The sequence below is a fragment of the Macaca fascicularis genome, chromosome 3 (genome assembly GCF_037993035.2).
Source record: "Macaca fascicularis isolate 582-1 chromosome 3, T2T-MFA8v1.1".
Taxonomy (NCBI): Eukaryota; Metazoa; Chordata; class Mammalia; order Primates; family Cercopithecidae; genus Macaca; species Macaca fascicularis.
The window spans coordinates 164101595-164114815 of NC_088377.1; the positions used below are offsets into that span (position 1 = coordinate 164101595).

A 13221-nucleotide genomic window follows, 5' to 3' on the forward strand; every position below is an offset into this window, starting at 1 on the left:
AAGAAAAAGCTCATGGTTCACATTTAATTATTTGAACTAAAGTGCCTTTGTTTAGGATGCCCAGAAATGATACTGAAGGGTATCTGAAAAGAAAAGAGAATAGTTACTTGATGTATGAAAAGCAGAAGAAAATAATGCATGTCAAGATGTTATTCTCTTTGAGAAGAATCTCAAGAATAAAAAAACCACAAGTTGAGCTGAAAGTTAAAGACAAATATTTATTACAGGTAAAACAGGATAAGCTTTGTAAAGGAGTATAACAAGTTAAAACACTTGGTTTAGTGATTATCAAAGCTACGTTTGAAGATGTTTTGACCATCATTCCATAATTATTAAACATCAGTCATTTAAAATAAAAAATTTAGCTCTTTACAACTTAAGTTAGCATTCAAAATTGACATGTCTTTAAGGCATGAGGGGAAAAAAGTTGGCTTTATGACTTATTATTTGTATCAATCTACAACAACAAAAAAATAGACCTATTATCCTTCTGGGTTATTAAGAACAACTCTAGAAGGTAATGGTTCATCATTTTGGTACTCTGAAATCGTATCAAAGCAAATTTGATTTTGCAATATTTTTTCCATGTCTATAGGAGACTTAAGTCAAAATCATAATAAACTAAAATAAATTTTCCTTGGAGAAGTTTTGGAGAATTTTCTTATGTGCTCTTGAGATTTCGAGAAATACCCTAATGCTTGACAAATCCATGATTGGAAACCACATGTACCATTTACTCCAGATTTATGTGAAAAATTAGATAAGTGATTATATGACTACTAATATGAACTATTTTCATTTAATTAGGAATCAATTAATGATGTAAACTATAATACTGAACAAATTTGCCTCAATTTTATATCTTATTAAAGCTGTTAATTGATAATCAAATTATTTTTTAACAAAACTTACAAAGCTGAGCATCTGTATGGAGAGTTCCTCCTTTAGGATTCAGTTTCTGGGTTTGAATTGCAGGAACTGGTTTATATGATTGACCTGTGGCTCTATACATAGCTTGAACCCATAATATTCTGTCCTGTTCATCATCACTGGCAAAGATTACAGTATCTCCTTCTTTAACAGCATTAAAGAACATACGACCACCCTGAAGGCCTGTGGAGGGAACAAAAAGACATCATTAAAAATTTATAGGATTGGCAGATTTTAGTCTCATTCACTAACTGACCTCATGGAAAAGAATGGATTTGATATTAACAGTTAAATGTTTTAAACAATATTTAGCTTAAAGGATCAAATCCACAATCCAAGATTTGAAGAAAATAACAAAAAGGCTTAAGCTCCCATATCACCTCAGAAATAAAAAATAACCTAGGGAAACAGTCCACGACACAGCAGCATTCTACAAGATATATAAACACACTCTATGGAAATGCATAGCACAATCTGATATTTCATGCCAGAGAAAGAAGTTTTATCTGTCGGCATATTTGCCATTCTATACGTGGGAAAAATATATAATGATTAAGACAAAAATGATATTTCATATTGTATGTATTTTATCTTTTATAAAATTCTTTCACAAAAGATAATATTTTGCATTTTAAGTGAACAATTAGTTAATATGGTCATAAATTTCTATTTCGTAATCTCTATTGACCAATATTTAATCATTATGTTTATTAATGTCTGCATTTCTTGATCTTAGATATTGTCATTAATATTCATTCATTCAATTTTTAAAATATCAGGTGTCCAGTACTCTTTCCAGTATTAACATGAAGGGAGAGAGAGAAGTACAAAAATGTATTGTTGGAGAGAAAATTAGTAGTTACAAAATAATAATTCATTTGCCATTTGTCTGTCTATTTCTGCTATAACTTTTGCTTTCCAGCAAAGAAGTTTCTGAAAACATTGTTATATCTCATATAATTATTCAATTACAGTGACTTTTACACATCTCAACTTCATGCCAAAATAATAATAAATATGATGAAATATGGTTAAGAATAAAAGCACTCCAAAAGAGATAATTTGAATCTCATAAAGTCTTGCCCAGATATATAAGTGAAATATGCACCCTATTCATCGAGAGGGGTTTAAATTGTAGAACAGACACAGGATATTTATAAGAATTCCATACATACATGGCAGGGAAAGTGATTCAATTAAGAGTTACCTGGGTGGGGATCGGTATAATCCACAGTATAGCCTTCAAGTTGCATTAATTCTTGTGGTTCAGACTTTTTTTCTCTGTAACTGCACATAGCAAAGGTATATTGGCTAACCTGCTCGAGAAAAAAAAAAAGAAGTTTATAGATTGGTCACATTAAATTTACCAAATTTAACTTTTGGTTTTTTCTTTATCAAAATACTCTTTTCCCAATTAAAAATATAACATAATTTGCACATAAATTATTAAATTTGAGCATTTTTCAAAACCTAGCTCGGAGATTAAAGCATCTTTCATTTGTCAGCTTGCATTTGTTGGTTCTTCTATGCCTAAGATCCAGTATTCCCCAAAACAATGATTTGCTGCTCAAGTTTCTATAAGATATTAATATAAGCACCATAAATAAGTATTCGTGTTGATATGTTTGGGATTACTAGCCTATTAAGAAGATAAATAGCCTTCTTTTATTTTATGGTTTCTTATGACTTTTAATATGCTAACGTAGGCTGTAAATCTCCAAGAGTAAGATTAGGAGTAGTCCTAGATTTACATAAACACCGGACCACGTTTTCAAGCATATTTATACCAAGACTTTTAACAAAGTAAAAAAAGATCTCACGCCTGTAATCCCAGCACTTTGGGATGCTGAGGCAGGTGGATCACGAGGTCAGGAGATTGAGACCATCTTGTGTAACACGGTGAAACCTCATCTCTATTAAGAATACAAAAAATGAGCCAGGCGTGTTGGCACACACCAGTAGTCCCAGCAACTCGGGAGGCTGAGGTAGGAGAATTGCTTGAACCTGGGAGGCAGAGGTTGTAGTGAGCCGAGATCGCGCCATTGCACCCCAGCCTGGGTGACAGAGCAAGACTACGTCTCAAAAAAAAAGAAAAAATTAATAAATAATAAAATACAAAAATTAAAAAAAAATCATTAAAAGTTGAGAATTTAGTGGCCACATAATGAAAACCTCAGGCAGGGCCAGGATAGAGTAAATTTTGGGCAGCCAGTGACAACACTGCTAAGATCTGCTCTGCCTCTTAATTCTTCTTGTCTTTTGGAATTGGCCTCATTTCCTTGTGCTAAAGTCGTACTAGAACCATAGATGCTCTGAAGTCACCTCCCTGAGCGTGTCTGCTTGGATCACAAGGCCACATTTGAACAAAATACTGTAAATGGGGAATGTTTCATTAGCCCAGATTAGGTCAAGAGCTCATGTATGCAGCAAAGAACATTAGGTGCTACAACAGGCAGGCTCTTACAAGGTCCCCCAACAGAGATAGAGGGAGGTTCTGTTTCCAGCAGGAGAAAAGGCTGTTTGGTGGATATACATCTAAATTGCAAAATATCCTACAACACAGAGTCCATGGAAAATAGTTTTGTTAGTGTATTTTTTTTCTTTTTTTGAGACAGGGTTTCACATTGTCACCCAGGCTGCAGGAGAGTGGCATGATTATGGCTCATTGCAGCCTCCACCCTTGGGGACCCAGTGATCCTCCCACTCAACCTCCTGAATTGCTGGACCACAGGTGCATGCTACCACGCTCAGCTAATTTTTAAAAATTATTTGTAGAGACAGGGTCTCTCTCTGTTACCTGGGCTTGGTTAATGTTAACTATTTCCTTTTTCTGTTTTTAAACATAAAATGAAACTAAGGAAACATAGTACCTTTCAATAGACAGTGATTACTTCAATAGGACCCCAAAATAAACTAATTATGAGAGACAGAAAATACGGGCTACATTAAAATCAAGGAATTCTCTTCATTTAAAGGGTATCATGAAGAAAGTAAAAAAGGCAAAGCAACGGACTAAGAGAAGATGTATGCAAAGCATATATTCAATCAACAACTTACATCAGAAATATAAAGAACTATAAACCAACAGGGAAAACTCAGAACACATGGTAGAAAAATGGGTAAAAGATGACTGCTCTTTTTTATTTTCACATCAACTCTCTGTACCTGAGGCCAGAAAGACAGGTTTGGGGTAATGACAGGTGTAAGATGCAGAGATCAACATTGTTATTTTTAAAAGGAGAAAATATATTTTCTATTCAGAGAAAAGCAGAGCTCTTTTTCTCTGCTCATCTCTGCTCTTGTACAAAGTAAAGGGTGCAAGTCATTGTGAAAATTACTATGTTAGAGACTGCTAAGTTGCAGGACAAATTGTGGATTTAAAACTGAAAATTAACACAAATATAATACTTCATTAGAAAATATACTGATTAGATTAGCAAAAATGAAAATGGTTACCAGTACACAGTGTGGGGACCAAATCGAAACTGGTGCGGCCTTTATGGAAGGTCATCTGGCAACAGGTTCTGTGATATACTTATGCTTTACGTATATCACAGTACATAGGTACAAAGATGTAGCGCATTTTTGGCAAGTGTGGTTATGTTCTTTTTTTTTTTTCTTTTTGCCAATTTTGATGAATGGGAAATGTTCTGTTATTTGAGTTCCCATTACAATACGATTGAGAATTTTCCCTTATATTCGATAAACATTTGAAGTTTTCTTTTCTGTGAGTTTCCTGATCAAGTAGTTTGCTCATTTTCTAATGTATCATTTCATCATTTGTACCCTTCTCTATGATCAATTTTGTCAGAGGTTTATTCACTTTTTTAATGTGTTAACACGACTAGGCTATAGTATCCAGTTATTTAATCAAACACTAATTTAAATGTGGCTGAGAAGGTATTTTGTAGAAATGGTGAACATCTATAATCAGTTGACTTTAAGTACAGGAGATTATCTTCGATATGTGGGTGGGTCTCATACAAGCAGCTGAAGGCCGTAAGAGCAAAAACTAAGGTTTTCTGAAAAAGAAGACATTTTGCCTCAACACTGCAGCATCAGCTTCTGCTAGAGTTCCAGCCTGCTGGCCTTTCTGGAAAACTCTTACTGATACAGTACGAAAAGTCTTACTATTTTTTATGCATTCCTTTGGTCCAGCAAGGAATGTATCTCAAGGAAACAAATGGAGAAGTACTCAAAGATGTATATGCATTGTGTTCACTGCAGTGTTGCATATAAGCAGTTTGGTTAAAATATATCATGGCATGACTATACAGGATAATACTATGAGCCATTAAAAGAGATGTGACTGATTTTTTTCTTAACATGGGAACCTAAGATATAACATTTCCAAGATATAACATAAACAGCAATTTAAAAGCAAAAATGTAGAGTGTGATTCTATTGGCAAACATTATATATACGAATTAAAATATATATTAAAATATTTACAGTGATTATTACAGGATGGCGAAATGATAGGTTATTTTATTTTTCAGTGTGGAGTTTCTTAAAAGAATACATATTATTTTAAATCAGAAAAAGAATAAAGTTATTTCTATTTTGAAAAATAAAAACATTAAGCCTCAATCGGGGAGATTGAGGCCAATATCTTGTGATACTTGTGGTTCTTGCTACGTTGAATTTTCCTTGTGTCTTTCCTCATCTTACAGACTGTCAATAAATTTACTTTTTCCCTTGCATATATGTTTAAGGTTTACAAATGAAAGTCAGTTGCTCCCATAAGGGTTTTTTTTTTTTTTTTTAAATCACTTAAAGGTTTCAGTTTCCTTGTGTTAAAAGGTATAATTGTGTGGGTGTTTTTAGGGGTAAGGGTTAAGGGGTTGGAGGTGGGGGTGTTGAGAGGTAAACAATAACAGTCCAATTGTATTTGTTCTAAAAAGAAGTCCATTCTCTTACTCTAGAAAAATAACTTAGTTCAAAGTTCCACTATTCTTTCTTTCTTTTTTTTTTTTTTTTTTTTGAGACGGAGTCTTGCTCTGTCACCCAGGCTGGAGTGCAGTGGCCGGATCTCAGCTCACTGCAAGCTCCGCCTCCCGGGTTTACGCCGTTCTCCTGCCTCAGCCTCCCGAGTAGCTGGGACTACAGGCGCCCGCCACCTCGCCCGGCTAGTTTTTTTGTATTTTTTAGTAGAGACGGGGTTTCACCGTGTTAGCCGGGATCGTCTCTCGATCTCCTGGCCTCGTGATCCGCCCGTCTCGGCCTCCCAAAGTGCTGGGATTACAGGCTTGAGCCACCGCGCCCGGCCTCCACTATTCTTTCATAAAGCTATTTTACACAGCATTATCTTAAAAATATTATGAAATATCTCCAACATAAAGAAAAGTACAATAATACACTAACATGTATATATTCATCATTCAGCTTTGTTGAATGGTAATTTCTTAGAGATATATATGCTTTAAAGAGTATTTTTTTTAAAAAGGACAGATACAATTAATGCCTATGTATACTCACCCAAGACAATTTCCTTTCTCTTCTCAGAGATAAACACCATGCTGATTTTTCTGTTTACTATATTATTTCCATGATGTTTTGACATGTGTACCACATATAAGAAAATTGATAAACAACATCAAGTACTTTTTGCATGTTTCCAAACTTCATATGAATATATCACATATATTCTTCTGCAACTTTCTTCTCCAAAAGTTAAATGTTTCTGATGCTTAACCATCTTGATATAAATATTGTTAGTTGAATTGTCACACTTTAACCACTATCCTAGTTAAAGTGATGTCACACTTTAACCACTATCCTAGGATAACCATATCCTAGATGATGACTTTCTTTCACTTGTTATCCTTACAAACAATGTCATGATGGACATTCTTGTATATCTTGTCTTCTTGCTCACACGTGTGAGAGCTTCTCTAGTACCACATCAAGGAGTGGAACTGCTAGGTTGTAGAGCATGCAGATCTTAATCTTTACTGAATGTTGCCTAGCTGCTTTCCAATTTGTGCATACTATATATACCTGTGGTATTTGAGTACTCCAGATATAATATTAATACATTTTTGCCAAGCTTGGTATTTTGAATCTTTGTATTTTTTGCCAACTTTGATGGGTGGGAAGTAGTATTTCACTATTATTTGAGTTTACAGTTCTTATTGCCAATAGGACTAAGAATATTCTCTTCTGTTTATTAGTCACTTGGGGGTTTTGTCTTCCTTCCTGATGAAATAAATTTGCTCATTTTTGAATGTATCATTTAGCCATTTTATACCCTTTTTCATAATCAATTTTGCCAGAGATTTATTCCCCTTTTTAATGTTTTCGAGAAATATTATTGCATTTTGTTAATCCTCTCTGTTGTTTTACACTTCCTTAATTTCTGCCATCTTTCTTATCTCTTCATTTGGGAGATTTATCTCTTTAATTTAATTAATTAATTTATTTATTTATTGAGACAGCGTCTTGCTCTGTAGCCCAAGCTGGAATGCAGCTGCACAATCTCAGCTCACTGCAACCTCTGCCTCCTGGGTTCAATCAATTCTTCTGACTCAGCTTCCCGAGTAGCTGGGATTACAGGTGTGCCCCACCATATCTGGTTAATTGTTTGTGTTTTTAGTACAGACGAGGTTTCACCATGTTGGCCAGGCTGGTCTTCAAGTCCTGACTTCCAGTGATCCGCCTGCTTTGGCCTCCCAAAATGCTGGGATTATGGCGTAAGCCACCACGCCTGGCCTTGCTTGTTTTTTTAAACTCATATAATTAGCGTATTCATTTTTAATATATGCATTTATGTTTATTCTAAGTTCATATTAACCTCATCTCACAAATAGCATTTTTATGAGTTCCGTTCCAAATATTTCTCATGTTTTATGATTTCTTTTTTATATTGGAGCTACTTAGAAGTGTGTTTTTAAGTTTGGCTTTGTGGTTACATTTTGGATTTTTAAATTAATTTCATTGTGATCAGAAAAATTCTGAATCTTAGTATTTTTTAAGACTTGTTCTGCTTAACACATGACTAGTTTTTTAATCAATTTTTTTTTTTTGCTTAAAAGAATGCATGTCTTGTAATTATTATTCAGTGATTATTCATGCCCATTAGGTCAAATTTACTGATTTTAGTCAAAATATTCTATATCTGATATTCTTTTCTGATGTATCAAGTATTGAGAAATGTTAAAATTTCCTATCAAGATTATAGGAAATAATCTTGGATTCTTCATGCAATTCTCTTAAGTGTTTATATATTTTTAAGATAAATAATCTCATACATATGCCTGAGATTGTTACTTCTTTTTCGGACTATTCTGTCTTCCTGGTAAGTTGTTCTATTTATATTTATGTAGTGAGTATTTTAAAAATCTGATACCACTTTTTGCCTTGAAGCCAATCTTCTTGTACAGTCACAAAACTAATCTTTCTTGTGGTCAGAATGCATCTGGTAGATTTTTAAAAAAATCTCTTCAGTCTCAATTATTCTGTGTTATATTTTAGATTGCTTTGAACAACAATTGGGGTTTTTAAAGCCCTAAAAACCTAGTCTTCTAACAAGATTTATTTTAAAAACAAGCTACATGCTGTACATGCTGTACATGCTGATATATTTAGAGGTATTTCTATTACCTTATCTTGCCCTTTGTATTTGCCATGCCTCTTTTTCTTTCATTCCCTGTCTCTATTAAACATTAACAAAATCTCCCTATTTCCTCAACAGTACAGAAACTATATATTTCTTTTCTCTCACTGATTCCTCAAATCTTGTTTTTAAGTCTCCTCCTGAACCCAGGAAACTTGAAGTGCTTTACTTCCGTTACCCATTCCCATCTGTTAAGTCAGTCCTCATTATATTAGTTCTACCTTATTTTAGTCATGTTTAGTATATTATCATTTAGTAATAGAAATTCATTATTAAAATATATGATCTTAACAAGTCAATATTTATTTATATTTACTCCTAAGTTTACTCATTTTCTTGCTGACGACTGCTTCTTGAATCACACTCTTATCATTCTGAGTTCAATTTCTTTCTTCCTTTAATTTGAAAATATATCCTTTTGAAATATCTGAATATTTGAAAATATGTCTTTAATTTGTTCTTACTCAGGCATAATGGTATAGTTACTTATATAGTGTTTTAGCCCAGCAATCCTATCAGTAATTTTGAAGATATTCCATTGTCAGAAGGCTTAGATATCCCTGTGGAAAAGACTTATGAAAGTTCAACTGCAGTTCTCCTCTTGTAATTTGTCTTTTTTTTATTTTTTATTTTTTTGAGACATCTCACTTTGTGGCCCAGGTTGGAAGGCACGATCTTGGCTCTCTGCAACCTCCACCTCAAGCCATTCTTGTGCCTCAGCTTCCCAAGTAGCTGGGATTACAGGTGCTTACCACCAGGCCTGGCTAATTTTTGTATTTTTAATAGAGACGGGGTTCACCATGTTGGCTAGGCTGGTCTCGAACTCCTGACCTCAAGTGATCTGCCCACCTTGGCCTTGCAAAGTGCTGGGATTACAGGAGTGAACCACCATACCCAGCCTATTTGCCTCTTCTTTATGATTGTTCTTACATGTTCTCTTAATCTTTGTCATTTTGCACTTTCATCATTACATTTCTAGGAGTTAAAGAGTTATGGTTAATACTTACTGTATTTCTTCTTTTTTTTTCTTTTTTTTTTTTTTTTTGAGACGGAGTCTCGCTCTGTCGCCCAGGCTGGAGTGCAGTGGCCGTACTTACTGTATTTCTTACTAATTCATGACTACATCAATTAAAAAATCTTCCCATTATCATCTATTCAAATGTTGTCTTTGCCACATTTTTCCTTTATTTAATGTCTTTATTCAAATTCTATCAGAAATAATCTTGGAGCTTTCTTTCCTCTTAAAGAAATTAAATCTTTTAATTTCTCTATGTATGTTTTTTTCCCTTCTTCATGTTGAATTCTAGGCAACTTCCTCAGATTCTAATCAATATTCCATCATTAATTACATGACAAATTTTCTCTTCAGATGTGTCTAATCTACTGCTTACCCTGTCTGTGGAGGTTATAATTTTAGTGACTGTGTTTTGAAGTTTTGGAAGTTCTATATGATCCTTTTCCAAATCGGCTGGTTCACTTTGCATACTGTTCTCTTCTTTTTTGTTATTCTTTTATTATATTTGTGAACCCGCTTATAAATTTCATCACCTTAAATACAATTATTTTATAATTTATATGAGAGCTTTATAGCTGAAATTCTTAGTGTTGTAAATGATCAATTTAGTTTTGTAATTTTAGATTGTGAGCTAATCATCAACACAGTGTTATCTCTAGATATCCTACAAAGCCTTGCTTAAGGGCTCGCCTTCCAAGAAAAAGCAACTTTTTTTTTTTTTTTTAAACTACACTTTAAGTTCTAGGGTACATGTGCACAACATGCAGGTTTGTTACATATGTATACTTGTGCCATGTTGGTGTGCTGCACCCATTAACTCGTCAGCACCCATCAACTCATCATTTACATCAGGTATAACTCGCAATGCCATCTCTCCCTCCTTCCCCCTCCCCCCTCCCCATAATAGTCCCCGGTGTGTGATGTTCCCCTTCCAGAGTCCAAGTGATCTCATTGTTCAATTCCCAACTATGAGTGAGAATATGCAGTGTTTGGTTGTCTATTCTTGCAATCGTTTGCTGAGAATGATGGTTTCCAGCTGCATCCATGTCCCTACAAAGGATACGAGCTCATCCTTTCTTATGGCTGCATAGTATTCCATGGTGTATATGTGCCACAATTTCTTAATCCAGTCTGTCACTGATGGACATTTGGGTTGATTCCAAGTCTTTGCTATTGTGAATAGTGCCACAATAAACATACGTGTGCATGTGTCTTTATAGCAGCATAATTTATAATCCTTTGGGTATATCCCCAGTAATGGGATGGCTGGGTCATATGGTATTTCTAGTTCTAGATCCTTGAGGAATCGCCATACTGTTTTCCACAATGGTTGAATCAGTTTACAATCCCACCAACAGTGTAAAAGTATTCCTATTTCGCCACATCCTTTCTAGCACCTGTTGTTTCCTGACTTTTTAATGATCACCATTCTAACTGGTGTGAGATGGTATCTCATTGTGGTTTTGATTTGCATTTCTCTGATGGCCAGCGACGATGAGCATTTTTTCATGTATCCGTTGGCTGTATGCATGTCTTCTTTTGAGAAATGTCTGTTCATATCCTTTGCCCACTTTTTGATGGGGTTGTTTGCTTTTTTCTCGTAAATTTGTTTGAGTTCTTTGTAGGTTCTGGATATTAGCCCTTTGTCAGATGAGTACATTGCAAAAATTTTCTCCCATTCTGTAGGTTGCCTGTTCACTCTGATGGTAGTTTCTTTTGCTGTGCAGAAGCTCTTTAGTTTAATTAGATCCCATTTGTCAATTTTGACTTTTGTTGCCATTGCTTTTGGTGTTTTAGACATGAAGTCCTTACCCATGCCTATGTCCTGAATGGTATTACCTAGGTTTTCTTCTAGGGTTTTTATGGTTTTAGGTCTAACATTTAAGTCTCTAATCCATCTTGAATTAATTTTCATATAAGGAGTAAGGAAAGGATCTAGTTTCAGCTTTCTACTTATAGCTAGCCAATTTTCCCAGCATCATTTATTAAATAGGGAATCCTTTCCTCATTTCTTGTTTTTTTGTCAGTTTTGTCAAAGATCAGATGGCTGTAGATGTGTGGTATTATTTCTGAGGACTCTGTTCTGTTCCATTGGTCTATATCTCTGTTTTGGTACCAGTACCATGATGTTTTGGTTACTGTAGCCTTGTAGTATAGTTTGTAGTCAGGTAGCGTGATGCCTCCAGCTTTGTTCTTTTGACTTAGGATTGTCTTGGCAATGCAGGCTCTTTTTTGGTTCCATATGAACTTTAAAGCAGTTTTTTCCAATTCTGTGAAGAAACTCATTGGTAGCTTAATGGGGATGGCATTGAATCTATAAATTACCTTGGGCAGTATGGACATTTTCACGATATTGATTCTTCCTATCAATGAACATGGTATGTTCTTCCATTTGTGTCCTCTTTTATTTCACTGAGCAGTGGTTTGTAGTTCTCCTTGAAGAGGTCCTTTACATCCCTTGGAAGTTGGATTCCTAGGTATTTTATTCTCTTTGAAGCAATTGTGAATGGAAGTTCATTCCTGATTTGGCTCTCTGTTTGTCTGTTACTGATGTATAAGAATGCTTGTGATTTTTGCACATTAATTTTGTATCCTATGACTTTGCTGAAGTTGCTTATCAGCTTAAGGAGATTTTGGGCTGAGATGATGGGGTTTTCTAAATATACAATCATGTCATCTGCAAAGAGAGACAATTTGACTTCTTCTTTTCCTAAGTGAATACCCTTTATTTCTTTTTCTTGCCTGATTGCCCTAGCCAGAACTTCCAACACTATGTTGAATAGGAGTGGTGAGAGAGGGCATCCCTGTCTTGTGCCAGTTTTCAAAGGGAATGCTTCCAGTTTTTGCCCATTCAGTATGATGTTGGCTGTGGGTTTGGCATAAATAGCTCTTACTATTTTGAGATATGTTCCATCACTACCAAATTTATTGAGAGCTTTTAGCATGAAGGGCTGTTGAATTTTGTCAAAGGCCTTTTCTGCATCTATTGAGATAATCATGTGGTTTTTGTCTTTGGTTCTGTTTATATGCTAGATTACGTTTATTGATTTGCACATGTTGAACCAGGCTTGCATCCCAGGGATGAAGCCCACTCGATCATGGTGGATAAGCTTTTTGATGTGCTGCTGGATTCGGTTTGCCAGTATTTTATTGAGGATTTTTGCATCGATGTTCATCAGGGATATTGTCTAAAATTCTCTTTTTTTGTTGTGTCTCTGCAAGGCTTTGGTATCAGGATGATGTTGGCCTCATAAAATGAGTTAGGGAGGATTCCCTCTTTTTCTATTGATTGGAATAGTTTCAGAAGGAATGGTACCAGCTCCTCCTTGTACCTCTGGTAGAATTTGGCTGTGAATCCATCTGGTCCTGGACTTTTTTTGGTTGGTAGGCTATTAATTATTGCCTCAATTTCAGAGCCTGCTATTGGTCTATTCAGGGATTCAACTTCTTCCTGGTTTAGTCTTAGGAGAGTGTAAGTGTCCAGGAAATTACCTATTTCTTCTAGGTTTTCTAGTTTATTTGCATAGAGGTGTGTATAGTATTGTCTGATGGTAGTTTGTATTTCTGTGGGGTCAGTGGTGATATTCCCTTTATCATTTTTAATTGCATCTATTTGATTCTTCTCTCTTTTCTTCTTTACTAGTCTTGCTAACGGTCTATC

At 35.0% G+C, this 13221-nt stretch overlaps 1 protein-coding gene across 9 annotated transcripts in view; it reads right to left on the reverse strand.

The window, feature by feature from the left end:
* The window catches only part of CADPS2 (calcium dependent secretion activator 2), a 573333-nt gene that overhangs the window by 178582 nt on the left and 381530 nt on the right, over nucleotides 1-13221 (reverse strand). For all 9 annotated transcript variants that reach the window (XM_045388493.3, XM_045388491.3, XM_065542514.2 and 6 more), the window contains exons 10-11: nucleotides 2138-2246; nucleotides 913-1113 (exon numbers count right to left, since the gene is read on the reverse strand). In XM_045388493.3, coding sequence (XP_045244428.1) covers nucleotides 913-1113; nucleotides 2138-2246 — 310 coding nt within the window. The remainder of the gene's footprint in view (nucleotides 1-912; nucleotides 1114-2137; nucleotides 2247-13221) is intronic.